General features: G+C 37.8%; 1 protein-coding gene across 1 annotated transcript; it reads right to left on the bottom strand.

Moving 5' to 3' along the window:
• Positions 1–19776: 19776 nt before the first annotated feature.
• On the bottom strand, positions 19777–20913 carry LOC120576039 (uncharacterized). The gene has a single exon (XM_039827000.1). The coding sequence runs from the start codon at positions 20911–20913 to the stop codon at positions 19777–19779; it is 1137 nt and encodes a 378-aa protein (XP_039682934.1).
• Positions 20914–23166: the final 2253 nt, after the last annotated feature.

Raw genomic sequence — 23166 nt, 5'->3', positions numbered from 1 at the left:
AAACACTTTGTGTTTTCATCCTTTAAGTGTCACCATTTGATGCTTGTATCCCAACTGTGGTATCTCCTCTTCTCTCTTCTCTTAACCCTTGCATCAATAACCAATACTATATGTTGGATAGTCAAACCCCCTGTAGGTAAAACTTTAAGTTCAAACAAATCATTATGTCAGAATTACTAATAAGAAATAAATCTATTTAAAAACATGACATCTCACTTTTGTATGTAATAAGACTTCTTTTTGATTTCATAAAGTAAGATTAAAAGACAACAAAAAATTTAGGATGGATTTATGCTATGCATTTATCTCCGTGAAGCTATACCCTGATTCACGTCTTCAAAACTTATCAAACACTCCTTACATGCCCATTTAGACCCCCTCCTAAAAAAATATTTTCTTCTTGTGGTATATCTTGAATTAAGCCTTTCAAATCCTTCCAAAATTTGACATTAGGATATTCTTCCAACCCTACCTAAGGTTCATAAACACTAATAACAATAAAGTTGTCTTATTTCCTTTAAAAATATATTTAAAGATGTCTTATTCAACTACAAATTTGTGGGCTACAATCCAATCTCCTATCCTCTTTACATCTACAATATCCTTTTTCCATTATTTATCCACAATAATGCCTACACCATTTATTGATCCAACTTTTCCAGTGTACCAATGCTTAAATCTTGAACTATCTAATTCTTTCTCCTTTTCAACAACCCCTTTGGTTTCTTGTTGGCACATAAACTTAATCTTCCTCCTAGTCACAGGGTCAACTATTTCCATATATTTTCAAGTAAGGTTGCCTTTGTTCCATGTTCAAAAACAGGTTATGCTCTCGTGAACTAACTTCTTTACTCACATTCGTTCACAAAGATGTTGAGACTCTTGCTTATATTTTACAGCAGCCAAGCGGCGATGTATCCACCCTTGCTCATTTAACATTGTACTTGAGCTATACAACGTGTGTAACGCCCTAGTCGATATATTAATTATTTTGATTTATTTAGGGTCTTTTGTATGATTTTCAAATAATATTTGTGGATTATGTGGTGTGTATTATTTTATTATATAGTTTATTTTATAATAAATAGAATAAGTGGAAAATCTATATCTATATAATATAAATTCAGGACCTATTTCATGTCCCTTTATGGAAATAATTTTCTCTTCTCTTGGTGTTGACATGTGACATCATAAACTAAACCAAACATTTGCATTTTTAAAGTGACATGTGGCATCATAAATCAAACCAAGCATTTTCGTGAATTTAACAATTAATGCAAAAAGAAATAATAAAGGAATATTGGATTAATGAAATCAACTAATTATTATTATCTTTATTTTAATTTCATAATAATTATAATAATGTGACACTATTTGTTTAGTTAAGACTATTTCAAATATGTTTCTCTTCCAAAAAAATGTCAAATATATTTTATTGAAATGTAAATATGAACTAATGAATTTATGAAACAAACTAATTTTTATTTTTATTTTAATAATAATAATATTATTGTGAATTGTGAGACAATTTAATAACATATATTTATTGAATGCCAAACAATTATGAAAAAAAATTAATATCTTAATTTTTATTTGTATTTTTATTTTAGTAATAATAAAATAATGATGATGTGAGACAATGTTTTTTTTAACAATGTGAGACTATTTTTTGACAAAAAAATATGTGAAACAATTTATTTGGTTGAAATCATGTCAAAGATATTTTACTCGATTAAAACACTTAAATACAATATTATTTGATTTCCTTATAAATAAGTAATACTAAATAGTAATATAAACCGGTAACAAAAAAGTACTCCGTCCCATTTTAAATGACATAATTTAAAAATATGCATTGTTTACATAATATAATTTGATCATATTTTTGTACTAATATATAAAGACAAAATATAGCATAAAAAATGTTGGATTCGTCTCGATTAATATTTTTAAAATACCAATTTTTCATAATTTTTTAATAGATTATTAAAGATATTTACTGATGGAGTAATATAGACTGTTTCATTAAGCAGAGGTCTACAACTGTTGCTTCTGAATTTGTTGATGAAACTCAGCAAATTGTTTCCCCTCAAAAATCCCTTACAACTGACCAGAATTCCTCACCCAGTGATAACAACACAACTCCAGTTAGAGTGAAAAAGGATATGGAATTTTTGCAGAAATCTTGGGCAAATCTTGCAGATAAAGAACTTGAAGATGGCATCAACAAGGAACTGCAGATTCAGTATTCAAACCAAAATAGTCCTGTGACTGACCAGCAAGATGAACAAGAAGCTCCTTTTCAATTGGTGGTGAAGAGAAAAAAGAAAGGAAATGCAAAATCTACCTATCAGACAAGATCTAAGGTTGACAAGCTCAATCTTGGATAATGAAGGCTATCTATTGGAATGCAAGGGGTCTGGCCAATACCCCCACAAAATTGGTCTTAAAGAGAATGCTAAGTGAGTATTCTCCTGATTTCTGTTTCTTATCTGAACCATGGTTAAACATGCAAAAATTTCCTATTAGATGGTTCAACAGACTCAACTTCAAATTGTTTGCAACAAATACTAGACATAATAATGATCCCAATTTGTGGTGTTTATGTTCAAAAAATCTTGATCCTAATGTTGTCTTGGTGGATGATCAACATATATCATTCACTATGAAAGAAAATAATGTTGATTTTGGTTTCTCAGTTGTTTATGCTTCTACTAGTTACATTAAGAGAAGAAGTTTGTGGCAATCTTTGTCTCATGTTCACAACAATTACAACATGCCTTGGTCCTATATAGGAGATTTTAACACTATATGTGGAACTCACGAGTATAGAGGGAATTTCTTACCTGCAAAATTACCAATGGAGGAATTCCTAAATTGGTCAGATTCACACAATCTTATACATCTACCTACTAGAGGAAGCGACTACACTTGGGCCAATGGAAGAAGTGGTGCTCAATACACAGAAAAGAGGCTTGATAGGGTCATTTCCAATCAAGACATGCTCAATACATGCTCATCCATCTCCTGCTCTACTCTTACTAGAGTCAGATCTGATCATTTTCCACTATTGCTGGAGGTCAAATTCCAAGACATCAGGTACATTTCTAACTTCAAATTTTTGAAAATGTGGTCTCACCACCAAGATTGTTCCAATTTTATAAACAATGTGTGGAACAAGCAAGTTTTTGGTTCACCCATGCAGATATTAAGTCAAAAGCTTAAAATTCTCAAGGGAGAACTAAAAACTTGGAATAAAAATGTTTTTGGAAATATTCACATTAATGTGAAGAACTCAGTTGAGAAGTTAGATGCCATACAAGAAGATATAAATATTTCTGGTTACAATGACACTCTTATGAAACAAGAACAAGATGCAAAAGCTGAATTAGAAGCTGCTTTGAACATGGAAGAAGTTTATTGGTGTGAAAAAGCTAGAATCAAATGGCATAGTGAAGGGGATAGGAATACTGCTTATTTTCATAGAACTGCCAAGATAAAGCAAGCCTACAAGAAGATGAGCACCCTCAGAATTAATGATAATTTAATCACTGATCAAGACCAGATTGCAAGTCATGTTGTTTCTCATTTCACTAATTTATTTTCTAATGAGAATGTAGTGCAGGATGATGGAATCATTGATGAGATTATTCCATCTTTGGTGACTGAAAATACCAACAAGCTGCTGACTTTGCTACCTTCAATTGATGAGATTCACAATGCAGTTTTTTCAATGAATAAAGACAGTGCTCCAGGCCCTGATGGCTTTGGCGCATTCTTTTTCCAGACCTATTGGAGCATTATCAAAGAGGATGTTTGTAATGCAGTTCTTGAATTCTTCACTAACAATTGGATCATGCCATCTTTCAACTCAAACACTGTGGTGCTCATTCCTAAAGTTCCAAATGCTGATTCTATTGGTCAATATAGACCAATTGCAATGGCCAATTTCAAGTTTAAAATCTTGTCCAAGATCCTTGCAGACAGATTAGCACAAGTGCTTCCAGAGATTATATCTAAAGAGCAAAGAGGGTTTATCAAAGGCAGGCAAATTAAGGAGTGTATTTGTTTGACCTCAGAAGCCATTAATTTGTTGCATAACAAATCTTTTGGTGGAAATCTAGCTATCAAAATAGACATTGCAAAAGCTTTTGATACCATTGACTGGAATTTCTTGCTAAAAGTTCTCAAGGCTTTTGGTTTTGATGATATCTTTTGTAAGTGGATCCACACAATCTTACAATCAGCTAAGCTCTCAATTTCTATTAATGGCAAGCAAGAAGGTTATTTCAGCTGCAAAAGAGGGGTCAGACAAGGTGATCCTCTGTCACCTCTTTTGTTTTGCATTGCTGAAGAAGTTTTAAGTAGGGGCCTCACCAAATTAGTTAATGAGGGCAAGCTTAATTTGATCAAAGGGACTAGAACTGCTCCAATTCCTTCTCACATTCTTTATGCAGATGATGTGATGTTATTTTGCAAAGGTACGGCTGCTAACATGCAAACTCTATCTCAATTCTTTCAAAGATATGCAAATGCTTCAGGGCAAATCATCAATCCTCATAAATCAACTATTTTTGGTGGTTCAATTTCAAATGATAGGTTGACTCGAATTGCTGAGAATTTTGGTTTTAATATTGGTACTTTACCTTTTATCTATTTAGGGGTGCCCATCTTTAAGGGTAAACCTAAATCCTGCTATTTTCAACCTATAGTGGACAAAATCAAAGTTAAGCTCGCCTCTTGGAAAGCTTCCTTATTGACTTTTGCAGGCAGGATTCAGTTGGTGAAAAGTGTTGTTCATAGCATGCTCATCTACTCCATTACCATATATTCTTGGCCAACATCTTTAATCAAAGAACTTGAAAGATATATGAGAAATTTCATTTGGTCTGGAGACTTGCACAACAAGAAACTAGTGACTGTTGCTTGGAGAACTATTTGCTCTCCCATTGATGAAGGTGGTCTGGGTATTAGATCTTTATCTAAACTAAATGAAGCAGCCAACCTCAAGCTATGCTGGGATATGATGCATTCTGACAATCAATGGGCACACTTCTTGAGAAGTAGAGTGCTCAGAAACAATAATTTGATAGGCTATCATATTTTTTCTTCAATCTGGAGTGGTATTAAAACTCAAGCCTATCATGTGTTGAACAACTCCAGATGGCTGCTTGGAGATGGGTATAGAATTAACTTTTGGAACCATGATTGGTGCGGTACTCCTTTGGTTGACTTATTTCAAATTCCTCAAAGTCTGCATCACAATCTTCTTTCTACAGTTAATGACTACATCATAAACTCTCAATGGCATGTCCCTTTGGAACTTCAAATAGCCTATCCCTCTTTACTACAACATATAAGCAAAATTACAATACCTTGGAGGCCTAGAGATGATCAGTTGATTTGGAAAGATTCCCCTTCTGGTGAGCTTTCTTTGAAGGACGCTTATAACTTTCATTGTATTCCCAATCAGAGAAGAGAATGGCCAAAGATCATTTGGAACTCAACAATTCCCCCATCTAAATCTTTTCATGTTTGGAGAATGATTCACAACAAGATGCCAACTGATGAAAATCTTCAGCTCAGAGGTTTATCTTTCCCATCAATGTGTAGCTTGTGCAATAAACAACCAGAAACTTCAAAGCATCTTTTCCTTAATTGCCCTTTCTCTTTATCTCTGTGGAATTGGCTTTGCAGTTTAATCAACTTAAACCTCAATCTCACTTCAGTGTTGTCCATATTTGAGATTTGCAAGAGAGGATGGAGTCAGCAAGGTATGTTAGTTATTGCTGCTGCAGTCATTAACATTCTAAATGTAATATGGTGGTGTAGAAACAATAAGAGATTCAATGATGTCAAGCCTAACTTTAGAACTTGTGTCAACATGATTGTTGCCAGCACCTCTACATCTGGAAACTTAACATCTTTGACCACCAACAATTCCATTCATAATTTTGTTTTGCTGAAAGCCTTCAATGTGAAATGCCATCTGTCTAGAGCTCCCAAAATCATTGAAGTTTTATGGCAACCCCCTATTCAATCTTGGGTAAAATGTAATACTGACGGTGCCTCTCTAGGTTCCACTGGTTTGGCAGCTTGTGGAGGTATCTTTAGAGATTGCAAAGGAGACAGTCTGGGTTGTTTTGCTTATAACATTGGTATTGCTAATGCAGTTTTTGCTGAGATCCTTGGTATAATTTTAGCTATTGAATGTGCGTATCAGAAGAATTGGTCTAATCTCTGGATTGAAACAGATTCAATGATAGCTTCCTTGGCATTCAAGTCCCAACATATTGTCCCCTGGCAGCTGAAAAATAGATGGGAAAACTGTCTGTTGATGATGTCTAATATGCACTTCATGATTACTCACATCTTTAGAGAAGGTAACCATTGTGCTGATAAGCTTGCGAATTTAGGTCTAAGTGTGGTAAATTTCACTTGGTGGAATTACCCTCCTGCAGAGATTCTAGAAGACTTATCTAGAAATAGATTAGGTCTTCCTTATTTCAGATTTTGTTAATTTCTGAGGGTCAGGTTTGGCCCCCCCTCTTTGTTTATAACTTTCTCTTTAATATATTTGGGTCACTGTCCTGCTAGGGCAAACCTTTTTGCTTAAAAAAAAAAAATATCTTCGTAATTTATTATCGCCGAATAAAACAAATAAAAGGCTTTAATGACATTGTTTATTGTTTAATATATATATATATATATATATATATATATATATTATAGAGATCGTATGATTCAATTATTTGTATAAATTTTTTTGATAAGGCCAAGAGAAAGGTGAGGCATCCGGGAGAGACTGAAGCATCCCAACTAGGTTGGCACCCAACAGCCCCCCCTTCCTATGCCGCCTTTCCAATACGTAAATTTTATTAAAAAAGGGAAAAAAAAAATTACAAAGAGGGGGGACTATGCCAATACCCTCAAAAGAAAATAAATAAATACAGAAAAAAAACAACAGAAAATTCTAAGGAAATCTGAAATTTGGCAGCCCATGTCAGTCCCTAGTAAAGTCCGGCCCCAAAGATGGAGGCAGCAAGGTTAACCACGTGGTCCCGAGGACATCATGTCCCAAAGCGGCGAGGCCATCCGCGCAAACATTGCCTTCTCGGAAGATGTGGGAGCAAATAATAAAGAGACCCTTGTGAGTACAATTATGCCAACGGTTGCGAAGACTAACCGGAATAAGAGATGGTTTATGGAAAGCTTGAACCGCACTAGAAGAATCACTTTCAAGCCATAAACGAGTCCAGCTGTTTGAACTTGCATATTCCATAGCCAAAATGAGTCCCATGATTTCTGCTTGGAAGACAGAAACTATGCCAAGATTACTTGTGAAACCACCAAGAAAAGTTCCGCGAGAGTCACGGAAGACACCACCACAAGCAGCCATTAAAGTTCGAACCGACCCATCTGTGTTTGTAACGCCCACTTTCGTTTAATAGTTATTTAATCGAGTTTAGACAATTATATTATAATTATATAATATATGCATGATTTTGATATGTTTTGATGATATGATTGATGACGTGAAAGGTTATGAGTTTTGGAGGATTTGATTATGATATGAGATTTATTTTATTGATAAATAGAATAAAGATTTGAAAATAATATAAAATATTTAGTTGAGGGTTGTTTTGATATTTTAGATAGTTTTGGGGGAGAAATTGAGATAAGATAAGTAATTAGGAAGAGATATAAATAGAGAAGACCTAATTGTTAGAAAAACGGATTGTACGTGAAAACTTTTGGAAAAGGGAGAAAAAGCTTTGAGAGGAGCAAGAGACCAAGAGGGCTGCGATTTTTCTTCATAACCAGGTAAGGGTGGGACTAATAACTCAGTAGCATTAACCTCTGTAATTCTGATGATTAGTTGACATAGTTAGGATTGATTTAGAGAAGTTTTGGAATTAGGTCAAAACCCTAAGAATTGAGAATAAACGGTAAAACTTGTTTAGATTGATGTAAGAATTGTCCTGTAACCTTAGAATATGTTTAGGATGAATTCTGGAATCAAAACCAAGCTTAGAACCATGTGAAACGTCGGATTTTTGTGTTTTTAGGAAGCCTGGCCGTAGCGACATTCATCGCTCGCCACGCGAGCCTTTCCCTTTCGCCTCGCGAGTTGTCTGGTGCAACTCGCCATGGCGAGCAACCTTTCCTCGCCTCGCGAGCTTAGGCAGAGTGCATGTCATATTTCGTGTTTCGACCGTTTTCGTTGGACCTTGAGTGCCTTTGAGTACCTGAACATACCTAGTATTGATTAGGGATGATTTTAGGACAGGATTGAACCCAGAACAACATCAGTTTGGGAGATTAGTGTTACTCGCCATGGCGAGTAAGTACTCTCGCCTCGCGAGTACAACCAGAAGGTAGTTGCTTGAGTGTTTGTGCGATCTGTGTCGCATGTGTTGATCAAGAGTGAACCCCTAATTGGCATTGAGACCTAGTGATGATGTTTACTGCAGCCTGTAGAGTTGTTTAAGACTATATTGATATTAATTGAGTATGAACTAATGTATTGTATATTCATGCAAGATATGAAGGTTTGATAATAATGCAATTTATGTGCTATTGATATAATGATATCATCTTGCTGTGTGACTTGTTTATGCTGCTTCTGTTATTTAACTAAGTGCATATGTATATGATAATGTTTAGCTCCAAATTATTGGATGCATGTTGATTACGATGATTACGTGTTTTGTTCATAAGTGTCCATGCATAGCATATCATTGAGCTTAGTCCTCACCACGAATATTAGGAGCTTTGTCCTCCGCACGTTTTATAGGAGCTTTGTCCTCCGCACGATTAAAGTATATTAATACTTATGATGACGATTGGTACCACATGCATATAAGGAGTCTAAGAGCATTGTCACATTGTCATGATTAAGATGCCTTGTTGATGATGATTGAATATGTGATTACGTGATAAGTGTTATTTGATATGTTATGATATTCCTAATTATTGAACAAACGATTACGTGATAACTGTTTAGCAATTATGCAAAGTTAATAATGGAATGATTATGTTGTTAATTTATGATTCTCAATTACATTGATTAATGTTATTGTATTATGAAATCTCACCCCTTCTGCTTGAAAATGTTGCCCTTCGTATGGGTAACTTGCAGGTGATCGTGCTTAGTGTGCAGTTGCCGTCGTGAGTGGCCTTGCCTTCACTGTGTCGTCTAGGTCGCTCTGATACGTAACGGGATGGGGTTATATGCTATAACATGCTTCATTCTTTTACGTGAACTGCTTATGTTTTGATAAACTCTTTTGAGATACTTATTGGGCCTGCGTGCCAAAAACGTTTATGATTTATGTTATGATTTTCCGCTGCTATGCGAAAGATATTTGCGAAGGTTAAATTATCATTTAACTGTTTTTGGATTACGTTTTCTATGTGATATCCCGTTTATGGTTTTTACTCTGATAAATGTTTAAGAAATTTGTATATTGGGAAAACGGGGTGTTACAATTGGTATCAGAGCAGGTCGATCCGTCCGGTCAATTAGAGAGTCGTGTCGAGTCTTAGTAATATTTATATTACTATCTTATGTTGTTGTTGCTACTTTTGTAGAATATCAGAATGGCTGGAAGGAATGATGCTGCGTTAGCTGCTGCTCTACAAGCTGTTGCCCAAGCTGTGGGACAACAACCTAACGTGAATGTTGGTGCAAATGCTGAAGCTAGGATGTTGGAGACGTTCATGAAGAAGAACCCTCCGACTTTCAAAGGACGTTATGACCCTGATGGAGCCCAGACGTGGCTTAAGGAGATTGAGAGAATTTTCCGAGTTATGCAGTGCACTGAAGATCAGAAGGTGCGGTTTGGTACTCATCAGCTGGCCGATGAAGCTGATGACTGGTGGGTTGCTATTCTGCCTACCCTCGAGCAGGAAGGAGCTGTGGTGACTTGGGCTGTTTTCAGGAGAGAGTTCCTGAGAAGATACTTTCCGGAAGATGTCCGCGGGAAGAAAGAGATCGAATTCCTTGAGCTGAAGCAAGGAAATATGTCCGTGACAGAGTATGCTGCCAAGTTCGTGGAGCTGTCTAAGTTCTATCCGCACTATACTGCAGAGAATGCTGAGTTCTCAAGATGCATCAAGTTCGAGAACGGTTTGAGGCCCGACATCAAGAGGGCGATTGGATACCAGCAGCTGAGAGTTTTTCAGGATTTGGTTAACAGCTGCAGGATCTATGAGGAGGATACCAAGGCTCACTACAAGGTAGTGAATGAAAGGAAGGGCAAGGGACAGCAGAGTCGTCCTAAGCCGTACAGTGCCCCCGCTGACAAAGGGAAACAGAAGATGGTCGATGTTAGGCGGCCTAAGAAGAAGGATGCTGCAGAGATTGTGTGTTTCAATTGTGGTGAGAAAGGCCACAAGAGCAACGTCTGCCCTGAGGAAATCAAGAAGTGTGTCCGGTGTGGTAAGAAGGGTCATGTTGTAGCTGATTGCAACCGTACAGACATTGTTTGCTTTAATTGCAACGGAGAGGGTCACATTAGTTCACAGTGTACTCAGCCTAAGAGGGCGCCGACTACTGGTAGGGTCTTTGCTTTGACTGGGACTCAGACAGAGAATGAGGATCGTTTGATCAGAGGTACTTGCTATATTAATAATACTCCTTTAGTTGCTATTATTGATACTGGTGCTACGCATTGTTTTATTGCTTTCGATTGTGTTTCTGCTTTGGGTCTTGATTTGTCTGATATGAATGGAGAGATGGTTGTCGAAACTCCAGCTAAGGGTTCGGTGACTACTTCTCTCGTATGTTTGAAATGTCCTTTGTCTATGTTTGGTCGTGATTTTGAAATGGATTTAGTTTGCCTACCTTTGAGTGGTATGGATGTGATTCTGGGTATGAACTGGTTAGAGTACAACCACGTCCTTATTAATTGTTTTAGCAAGTCAGTACATTTCTCTTCCGTCGAAGAGGAAAGTGGTGCAGAGTTTTTATCTACTAAGCAGCTGAAGCAACTGGAACGCGACGGTATCTTGATGTTTTCGTTAATGGCTACTTTATCTATTGAGAATCAAGCAGTGATTGATAGGTTACCGGTGGTGTGTGAATTTCCTGAAGTTTTTCCAGATGAGATTCCTGATGTGCCTCCAGAGAGAGAAGTTGAGTTTTCTATTGATCTTGTTCCTGGAACGAAGCCGGTCTCGATGGCACCTTATCGTATGTCTGCCTCCGAGTTATCTGAGTTGAAGAAACAGTTAGAAGACTTGCTTGAGAAGAAGTTTGTTAGACCAAGTGTTTCACCTTGGGGAGCGCCGGTTTTGCTAGTAAAGAAGAAAGATGGTAGTATGCGGTTGTGTATTGATTATCGACAGTTGAACAAGGTAACTATCAAGAATAGGTATCCACTTCCGAGAATTGATGATTTGATGGATCAGCTAGTGGGTGCACGAGTTTTCAGCAAGATTGATTTGAGGTCAGGTTATCACCAGATTAAAGTAAAGGATGAGGATATGCAGAAGACAGCTTTCAGAACGCGTTATGGTCACTATGAATATAAAGTTATGCCTTTTGGAGTTACCAATGCACCTGGAGTGTTTATGGAGTATATGAATCGCATCTTCCATGCATTTTTGGATCGGTTTGTGGTTGTGTTTATCGACGATATTTTGATCTACTCCAAGACTGAAGAAGAACATGCTGAGCATCTGAAGATTGTTTTGCAAGTGTTGAAAGAGAAGAAGCTTTATGCTAAATTGTCTAAGTGTGAATTCTGGTTGAAAGAAGTGAGTTTTCTAGGCCATGTTATTTCTGGTGATGGAATTGCAGTGGATCCGTCTAAAGTTGAAGCGGTATCACAGTGGGAGACTCCTAAGTCAGTTACTGAGATTAGAAGTTTCTTGGGTTTAGCTGGTTACTATAGAAGGTTTATTGAAGGATTTTCTAAGTTAGCTCTTCCGCTAACGCAGTTGACTTGTAAAGGTAAAACTTTTGTGTGGGACGTCCATTGTGAGAAAAGTTTCGGTGAATTGAAGAAGCGTTTGACGACTGCTCCAGTGTTAATTTTGCCGAAGTCGGATGAACCTTTTGTGGTATATTGTGATGCGTCCAAGTTGGGTTTAGGAGGTGTACTTATGCAAGAAGGTAAAGTGGTAGCTTATGCTTCAAGACAGTTGAGAATTCATGAGAAGAATTATCCTACGCATGATCTCGAGTTGGCGGCCGTAGTCTTTGTATTGAAGATATGGAGACATTACTTGTATGGTTCGAGATTTGAAGTGTTTAGTGATCACAAGGGTTTGAAGTATTTGTTCGATCAGAAGGAATTGAATATGAGACAGCGAAGATGGCTCGAATTGTTGAAGGATTATGACTTTGGTTTGAATTATCATCCAGGTAAGGCTAATGTTGTTGCAGATGCCTTGAGTAGGAAGACATTGCATATGTCCGCCATGATGGTCAGAGAGTTCGAATTGCTTGAACAGTTTAGAGATATGAGTTTGGTTTGCGAATGGTCACCTCAGAGTGTGAAACTGGGTATGCTGAAGATTGATAGTGAATTTCTGAAAAGTATCAAGGAAGCACAGAAAGTTGATGTTAAGTTTGTGGACTTGTTGGTTGCTAGAGATCAGACTGAAGACAGTGATTTTAAAATCGATGATCAAGGTGTGTTGAGATTCCGAGGAAGAATTTGTATCCCAGACAATGAAGAGATTAAGAAGATGATTCTTGAAGAGAGTCATAGAAGTAGCTTGAGTATTCATCCGGGAGCTACGAAGATGTATCATGATCTAAAGAAGATTTTCTGGTGGTCTGGTTTGAAACGAGATGTGGCACAGTTTGTGTATTCCTGTTTAGTTTGCCAGAAGTCGAAAGTTGAGCATCAGAAACCTGCTGGAATGATGGTACCTTTAGACGTGCCAGAATGGAAATGGGATAGTATATCGATGGATTTTGTGACGAGTTTGCCGAATACTCCGAGAGGGAGCGACGCAATTTGGGTTATTGTTGATCGGTTGACGAAGTCAGCTCATTTTCTACCGATTAATATTAGCTTCCCTGTTGCCCAGTTGGCAGAGATTTATATCAAGGAGATTGTGAAGTTGCATGGTGTTCCTTCGAGCATTGTATCAGATAGAGATCCAAGATTTACTTCTAGATTTTGGAAAAGTTTGCAAGAGGCCTTGGGTTCGAAGTTGAGATTGAGTTCGGCGTATCATCCACAGACAGATGGTCAGTCGGAGAGGACAATTCAGTCGCTAGAGGATTTGTTGAGAATTTGTGTTCTTGAGCAAGGAGGAACTTGGGATAGTCATCTTCCGTTGATCGAGTTCACATATAATAATAGTTATCATTCTAGTATTGGAATGGCACCGTTCGAGGCTTTGTATGGTCGGAGATGCAGAACTCCGTTGTGTTGGTTTGAATCAGGAGAAAGAGTGGTCTTAGGACCAGAGATTGTTCAGCAAACTACTGAGAAAGTTCAGATGATCCAAGAAAAAATGAAGGCGTCGCAGAGTCGACAAAAGAGTTATCATGATAAGCGTAGAAAAGATCTTGAATTCCAAGAAGGAGACCACGTGTTTTTGAGAGTCACTCCTATGACTGGTGTAGGACGTGCTTTGAAGTCAAAGAAGTTGACCCCGAAGTTCATTGGTCCGTATCAGATATTGGAAAGAGTTGGAACGGTGGCTTACCGAGTGGGTTTACCGCCGCATCTTGCGAATTTGCACAACGTTTTCCATGTGTCGCAACTTTGGAAGTATGTTCCGGATCCATCTCATGTAATCCAAAGCGACGATGTGCAAATTAGAGACAACCTTACGGTGGAGACTTTACCGTTGAAGATTGATGATCGTAAAGTGAAGACGTTGAGAGGCAAGGAGATACCTCTCGTGAGAGTCGTTTGGTCGGGAGCGACTGGTGAAAGCTTGACGTGGGAGCTTGAGAGTAAGATGCTGGAGTCTTATCCAGAGTTGTTTGCTTGAGGTAAATTTTCGAGGACGAAAAATCTTTTAAGTGGGGGAGAGTTGTAACGCCCACTTTCGTTTAATAGTTATTTAATCGAGTTTAGACAATTATATTATAATTATATAATATATGCATGATTTTGATATGTTTTGATGATATGATTGATGACGTGAAAGGTTATGAGTTTTGGAGGATTTGATTATGATATGAGATTTATTTTATTGATAAATAGAATAAAGATTTGAAAATAATATAAAATATTTAGTTGAGGGTTGTTTTGATATTTTAGATAGTTTTGGGGGAGAAATTGAGATAAGATAAGTAATTAGGAAGAGATATAAATAGAGAAGACCTAATTGTTAGAAAAACGGATTGTACGTGAAAACTTTTGGAAAAGGGAGAAAAAGCTTTGAGAGGAGCAAGAGACCAAGAGGGCTGCGATTTTTCTTCATAACCAGGTAAGGGTGGGACTAATAACTCAGTAGCATTAACCTCTGTAATTCTGATGATTAGTTGACATAGTTAGGATTGATTTAGAGAAGTTTTGGAATTAGGTCAAAACCCTAAGAATTGAGAATAAACGGTAAAACTTGTTTAGATTGATGTAAGAATTGTCCTGTAACCTTAGAATATGTTTAGGATGAATTCTGGAATCAAAACCAAGCTTAGAACCATGTGAAACGTCGGATTTTTGTGTTTTTAGGAAGCCTGGCCGTAGCGACATTCATCGCTCGCCACGGCGAGCTATGATCCTCGCCTCGCGAGTGATGAAGATTCATCGCTCGCCACGCGAGCCTTTCCCTTTCGCCTCGCGAGTTGTCTGGTGCAACTCGCCATGGCGAGCAACCTTTCCTCGCCTCGCGAGCTTAGGCAGAGTGCATGTCATATTTCGTGTTTCGACCGTTTTAGTTGGACCTTGAGTGCCTTTGAGTACCTGAACATACCTAGTATTGATTAGGGATGATTTTAGGACAGGATTGAACCCAGAACAACATCAGTTTGGGAGATTAGTGTTACTCGCCATGGCGAGTAAGTACTCTCGCCTCGCGAGTACAACCAGAAGGTAGTTGCTTGAGTGTTTGTGCGATCTGTGTCGCATGTGTTGATCAAGAGTGAACCCCTAATTGGCATTGAGACCTAGTGATGATGTTTACTGCAGCCTGTAGAGTTGTTTAAGACTATATTGATATTAATTGAGTATGAACTAATGTATTGTATATTCATGCAAGATATGAAGGTTTGATAATAATGCAATTTATGTGCTATTGATATAATGATATCATCTTGCTGTGTGACTTGTTTATGCTGCTTCTGTTATTTAACTAAGTGCATATGTATATGATAATGTTTAGCTCCAAATTATTGGATGCATGTTGATTACGATGATTACGTGTTTTGTTCATAAGTGTCCATGCATAGCATATCATTGAGCTTAGTCCTCACCACGAATATTAGGAGCTTTGTCCTCCGCACGTTTTATAGGAGCTTTGTCCTCCGCACGATTAAAGTATATTAATACTTATGATGACGATTGGTACCACATGCATATAAGGAGTCTAAGAGCATTGTCACATTGTCATGATTAAGATGCCTTGTTGATGATGATTGAATATGTGATTACGTGATAAGTGTTATTTGATATGTTATGATATTCCTAATTATTGAACAAACGATTACGTGATAACTGTTTAGCAATTATGCAAAGTTAATAATGGAATGATTATGTTGTTAATTTATGATTCTCAATTACATTGATTAATGTTATTGTATTATGAAATCTCACCCCTTCTGCTTGAAAATGTTGCCCTTCGTATGGGTAACTTGCAGGTGATCGTGCTTAGTGTGCAGTTGCCGTCGTGAGTGGCCTTGCCTTCACTGTGTCGTCTAGGTCGCTCTGATACGTAACGGGATGGGGTTATATGCTATAACATGCTTCATTCTTTTACGTGAACTGCTTATGTTTTGATAAACTCTTTTGAGATACTTATTGGGCCTGCGTGCCAAAAACGTTTATGATTTATGTTATGATTTTCCGCTGCTATGCGAAAGATATTTGCGAAGGTTAAATTATCATTTAACTGTTTTTGGATTACGTTTTCTATGTGATATCCCGTTTATGGTTTTTACTCTGATAAATGTTTAAGAAATTTGTATATTGGGAAAACGGGGTGTTACAGTGTTGGCCTTGACCCAAGGGCTGGTAGGGGGCTGCCACACAACCGGAATGATGTCCCGAACCCGGCTGTGCAAGGGGGAAATAAACAGATTTTCCAAAATAATCCTGTCGGACAGTAAACAATATCCTTTGGAGCTGCCCCCCGACATGGCAATCATTGTTGTGATCTTCGCCATAGTTGCATGAAGAGAAATAGAACTTGCATTGAAGCGGACAGCATTGTGAGCAAGCCAGATAGCGTGCACAGAGTGAACAATGGCAGCGACTAACACGTCACGCAGCTGAGAACTGCAGCGCTGTGGTATAAAAGACAACAACGAGGATGGCGATGCAAGAGGGATGGAACGCTGAAGCTTTATGCCGAGCCAATTCCATATAGTTTTGGAGAAAGCACATTCAAGAAATAAGTGAGTAGATGATTCCGCCTGGTTATAGCATAAGGGACACATGGAAACCAATGTGCAGCCCCTCAATTGTAAATTTTCATCTGTTGGAAGCTTGGATAACATAAACCGCCAAAATATAAAAGAGTGGGATGGAGGGATGCAGGGACGCCAAATAACAGCAGCCCAATCTAGATTTGGTGGAGCCGGATTAAGAAATTGGAAAGCAAGCTTTGAAGATAACTCACCGTCATGGGAATGAAGCCAAACACACTTATCCGGTAAAGGGGAGACCGGAAGAGTGACTTGAAGAATCTGGGCAGCCACTAACGGGAAGTCAAGAATAATTCGAGGAATGTTCCACTTACCATCATTAATAACGAATGCAAGAGTAGCCTTCAAACTAGGAAACAGGTGCGGCGGCAAAGCAAGTATAGTGACAAGAGGACTCCCCATCCAATTATCAAACCATAACCGGATATTATCTCCATTGCCAATAATCCACCGTGTATTTGCACTCACCATAGAGAATTTATCCTTTACACCTAGCCAAATAGAGGACTTGAAATAGCGACTTCGAGGCATGCCAAAAGAAAGGAAGCGCTGCTGAATTAATATGGAGCAAGCAGAATTTTGTGTAAAGAGCTTCCAACTGAGATGAAGAAGTAAAGCATCATTGATGGCTCGAGTGGGTTTAAGATCAAGACCACCGGCATCCCAAGGACGGCACACTTGAGACCAAGAAACTGTACATATTTTGCGAGTGTTGATGTCCCCACTCCACACAAAATTTTTAATCCACCTATCGAGCATTTTCAATAAGCGGACCGGCCACCGATAAATATGGAATGAATAAACAAGCATACCATGTATAATTGACTTTACTAGTTGGATTCTACTCATGATAGATAAAAGGGCACCTCTCCAAGTAGCAAGCTTGACCTTAATCCTGTCAACAATATGTTGGAAATATATGCATTTCGGCTTTCCTTGGAAGATAGGACAGCCTAGGTATTGGAAAGGAATAGCACCTATAGAGAACCCTAAAAGATGAGCAAGCATATTTCTCCTTGCAATTGTCATAGCACCAGTAAATAATTTGCTTTTATCAAAGTTAACCATCTGACCAGACACCTCTGCATATTCATGAAAAACACGTAGTAGACACCAAATATTTTTCCGAGAACCCACACAACAAATCAAAACATCATCCGCATAAAGGATGTGGGTTGGAAGAGAAACACCCTGGCAGTAAGACATGGGCTGAAGCATATTAGAGTTCCTTTCCAATTCAAGAGCCCTACTTAGAACCTCCTCCGCAAGACAAAAAAGGAGGGGGGATAAGGGGTCCCCCTGACGGACACCTCTGCTGCACGAAAAAAAACCCACGGCATTACCATTCATAAGCACAGATAAATGAGCAGAGCGGAGGATCGCCAGGATCCAGTCACAGAAAATATTAATGAAACCAAATTGATGCAGAACTGCAATCAAAAACTCCCAATCCAACGTGTCAAAAGCTTTGCGGATATCCACCTTGATTGCAATGTTTCCACAAAATTGCTTCTTCGGTAACGAGTTAATCATTTCCGAAGCAATAATAACACAGTCGGCAATATTACGGTCACGGACAAAACCTCTTTGAGCAGGTGAGATGATGCGCATACATATCAGAGCTAGGCGGTCAGCTAGGATTTTTGTGATTATTTTGAATTGAAAATTGGCTAAAGCAATGGGTCGAAAATCCGCCATAGAAGTAGCCCCAGGGATTTTAGGAATAAGAACCAAAATATTAGAATTTAAAGTCGGAATAATAACTCCAGTGCAAAAAAAATCTTGAACTGAGCTCACCACGTCTGCAGCCACGATGTCCCAAAAGTACTGATAAAAATGTCCCCCAAAACCATCAGGACCCGGGGCGCCATCTGCATTCATATCAAACACCACCTTTTTAATTTCATCAACTAAAGGCATGACCGTTAACATAATATTATCCTCAACCGTAACCAACGACGGGATGGTTTTCGCTATCAAATCATTTGTTCCACAGTCATTTTGAGTGCCAAAAATACCACGGAAATAACTGACAACATGATTCTCCATTTCCCTCTGATCTGTAATGCGCATATCCCCATTTAAAAGAAAAGAAATAGGCTTCACTGCCGCTTTAATACGAGATATACGATGGAAATAAGCAGTGTTACGGTCACCGTGAATAAAACTTTGATTTCTCGCTTTCTCACGCCAAAACTGATCCTAACAATTCATTGCTCTAGTCAAAGTCATCTGAGCCTGTAATTCTAACAAATGTAAATCAGCATTAATACCCGTGGTGTCAATAAGATTCTGAACGCGCATCACCTCATCAGAAGCGAGTTGAACCTGTCTATGAACATTTCCAAAAACCGAACGATTCCAAACCTTGAAAGCATCCTTGACACGAAGCAACTTTGTGTGAAGTCTGTGCATACCACAACCAACAACCTCCTTATTCCATATGTTCAGAAGTAACGGTCGACATTCTTCATGCGTGGTCCAAGTTTTGAAAAATTTGAAGGACGCTGTATTCCGAATTAAAGAGAAATCTAAATGTAACAACAACGGATGATGATCAGATTGAGATCGCACAAGAGCCGTGCAAGAGGTAATGCCCCAAAAATCAGTCCATGCTTCATTACAAATAGCACGATCGAGACGGAGGAAAACGGAATCGAAGTCCAGTCTACCATTGTACCAAGTAAATTGCACTCCGTTAGTATTTAAGTGCAACAACAGATTAGCATTCGTCCAAGATATGAAGTCATTGCAAGATAGCAAAGGTGGTAAACGGCGGCCCCTTTTTTCGTGAGCACCTAGAACTGCATTGAAATCACCCAAGAAAATCCACGGACCCATGTATGAATTTTGAAGCCTAGTCAAATCTGCCCAAAGATGTCTCCTTAGAAGGTAAGAAGTGCTAGCATAAATTCCAGCAATAAATAAGCTAGTTCCTCTGCAAATATACTCCAGAACCAGACACTGAGATGAGCCAAAAATTACATTAAAAACATGGTCCGAACCCCACACAGCCCAAAGGTTTGGGATGAGAGGATCCCTGTTATTCAAACAATAATTAGAAACATGAACATTCCTCCAAAACCAATTCGGAACAGAATCATACTCCACCATAGGTTCTGCAATAAAAACTGGATTATGCAACCTACACATATCAGCAAACGCAAGACGGGAATCATTGTTACCGATCCCTCTTATATTCCAAAATATAATATTCATTTAAATGGTGGGGGTGGACCCCTAGAGCGGGTTTTAGGTGGAACCGTCGGAATATTTAATTTTTTCTTCTTCTGTGACTTTGAAACTACATCAATAAAAGGTGCCTCTTCATTTAGCGCAGCTTTTGACAACCAGTCCTGCATAAAATTCAAGTCAGCTTGCACCACCGGATGCAGTGGCATACCCTCCGGCGCCGCAATGGTATTGATATCCAATGTAGTATCACGGGCAGGCGACAAAACATGGACAGTATGCTCTTCCTCAGTTATGTCAATAGGATCAGAAACATTCACAAGTGGCCTACTATTAGAAGTGTCATAGACAATTACCGGAATTTCCTCTGTGTTTGCGTGAGAAACCTCTTCAAGTTCATGCGTTTCTGCTGCCCCTTGTGACGCTGCCTGCTCTGTGCCGTCAAAGGTAATTTGGAGAGGGATATTAGCAACATTGTGGTCAATCACGTCTAAATCTTGTTGCTCGGATTGGACATCCATATTCGCGGCTGCTGCACTGGCTGCCAATTTAGTTGGTTGCATAGTTATCTCGTCAGCTTCCTTATGTAATGTTGCTGTTTCTGTTTCTTTTTCAAATGTCGGATTATCGATAAGTTGAACAGGAATAGGAGCAGCTATAGATGATTGTGGAATTTCTTCAGCCGTACCCTCATGAATCTTAGCTCCAAACGCAGCGGATGAGCCAATACCCGACGGGTTGTCTTGTGTTGGGATCCAAGCTGGCTTCGAAACCGGGACTTGCTGCTTCCCTTGTGCGATCCTTTCCTTAGACACAGGTGCTTCCTGCCGGGGATACAGCCTTCTACAGGCAGACACATCATGCCCGATGCCTTGACAATGAGTGCAAAAGGTCGGTAACCGTTGATATGCTACTTCCAACGTAAACGCAAACCCTTCCCTTTCAACCACAATTTCATGAAAAAGTTTGCGAGATAAATCCATATCCACCAAAATGCGAGCGTAATGACCAAACAAGCGTTTAGTCATTGCATTGTCAATCAGGAGAGGAGTGCCCACCGCACTTGCAATCTCCCGAAGCGTCTGCTCCATCCAATACTCCTGAGGCAACTCAAGAAGGCGAATCCACACTTGAGCGTGTGTGTTGCGCTGAGTGTGCATATTAAAAGTCCTTCGACCACTCAAAGAGCCGAAGCAGCCCTGGTTTCAGATTCATTGTTCCTGCAGCCCAGACCGTGCGCATGTCAGTTTCATTAGAGAAGAAGAATTCATAAAATCCCCTCCCTAGGGATAGCATGCGCCAAGCCCCTCCTATCTTCCAAAGCTTCTGCAATTTTATCTCCATATCCTTTGTCGTATACGGTTTGTCACCTTTATTTAATACAAGCCGTCCCCGCAAATTGGTTTTGCAGAAATTCCTACCACGTTCATAAAAGTCCTGTGTGATCTTGATACCAAGTGTTTCACCCCGGATATATGGTATTGGCGGGTTTTCAGTGGAAACCGCCTTGGATGTGCCAGTAAGCACCTGTGCAAAAGAGACCGGTGAGGGTGCCGTATGAATAGTCGTGGAAACCCTCCCCGTAACTGGAATTGGTGCAGGAACCATCAGCTCAGCCTGCCAATCAAACATGGCAGCTGAAAGCACCCTTATCAAACTAGGTCAGAGCAACTTTCCTCTATTTGTATAAATGAAAAATGTAAAGATTCCATCATAAGCTTAAACATCTTAATTGGTTATTTATGACAATTGTAATCAACAATATAAACAAATGAATATATATTGATTATTCTACTGTTAATGCTTCTCTAAGATTTTATTCAAAAAACATGCTCACATCATTTTGTTAATGAATATATATTGGTTTTATTCAAAATAAATTTCATGCAATTGCTAAAATATTATATGCATTCACCACAAAAAAAAAAAAAATCATATGCATTAAACATAAATCAAATCGAAATTTCGCCACATAAGCTGAAATCAAATCAATCCATTTTTATTTTTTTTTGGCTTTCACACCGGTTTCTCATCGACCAAAAGTGGGCAATTAATCCGGCTCGTGCGTAGTATAAGTTGTGCAATATAATTGTATATTGTTTCATCTCAAAATCATTGTAATCATACAATTCTTTGTTGTAAATGACCGATTGATACTCTATTAAATTGATTTTTTTTTCGCCAATCCATAATTTTTTTTTATGAACTAATGAAATCTATATTATATAAATTTAATAATTATTTTTCTAATACAAAATTTTATTGTAACATTGCCCGATTGATACCCTATCAAAATGGTTTTTTTTGGCCAATCGATGGTTTTTTTTTGTGAACCAATGAAATCTATAAATTTAATAATAGTTTTTCTGATACAAAATATTATTGCAACATTGACCTATTGATACCCTACCAAATTGATTTTTTTGGCCAATCCGTGAATTTTTTTTATTAAGTAGTAAAATCTATATTATATAAATTTAATAATAGTTTATCTAATACAAAATTTTATGGGTGGGGATATTTTGACTCCAAGAGTAAGTGTAATATCTTACTCCAAATCTTGACCTTTAATTCTAATATTGGTTAATGGCTTAGATTAATTGATATGATAGACTTTAATTCCATTTTCTATTGTAGTTAACACTTATCACTACAAAATAACAAAACAATAAATGTCTTTTAATTGCATGATTTTTTTTCTTCTTCCAATGTTTTTTTTTTTTTTGTTTCACGCTAAAATATTTTTTGAGGGTTAAATTAAAATTCTTTCCTTAAAATAAAAATTCAACATGATTAATACATGTGTAGGTAAGTGTTCTTACATTTGTACATGTTGTCTTTATTATTTAATTTAAATTAATGATTAAAATAACTAATTTTACTTATGTTCAAATGCAGGTTTATGGTCATGCTTGGATCCACAACATACTGATTTACAAGGCATGTGAGTGGCATAATGTGTGACCAAATATCCCCTCTTTACGATGTTGGAATTTTTGCGAATTTGTTTTTGAATTTTTAGCTCTTGTTATGTTATGTTATGTTGGATTCACGTGTTTTTTATTTTATTTTTTATGTTATGTTGAATTCTTGAGCTCTTTCTCAAATAACATCATCATTGATGTATGTTAGTGACAACAAAAACTAATTACGATGGAGATGATTATTTTAATTTGTCGTTATTGATATAAGAAAATACACAAATTTTTTTTTTTTCTGCAATTATTGTAAATGAATTAGATATAAGAAAAGACTAGGGTTACTTCATTTATCGTCTTTTTTTTCGTGACAGATTAGTACAAAAATGTATGTTTACAAAAAAACATAAGAAAAGATCAGGATTATAATGAAAAAATAAAAAAAAAAATATGTCGTATAAAAAATAGTAACGGGAGAAAGAATAAATATGCAAT

The sequence above is a fragment of the Medicago truncatula genome, chromosome 6 (genome assembly GCF_003473485.1).
Source record: "Medicago truncatula cultivar Jemalong A17 chromosome 6, MtrunA17r5.0-ANR, whole genome shotgun sequence".
In the NCBI taxonomy this organism is placed as follows: Eukaryota; Viridiplantae; Streptophyta; class Magnoliopsida; order Fabales; family Fabaceae; genus Medicago; species Medicago truncatula.
Note: the sequence above shows the minus strand (reverse complement) of the source record. Positions and strands in the feature narration are given on the sequence as shown.

Excerpts from the sequence above, each read along its gene's own strand:
- LOC120576039 (XM_039827000.1), bottom strand. The coding sequence starts at position 20,913 with ATGCACACTCAGCGCAACACACACGCTCAAGTGTGGATTCGCCTTCTT.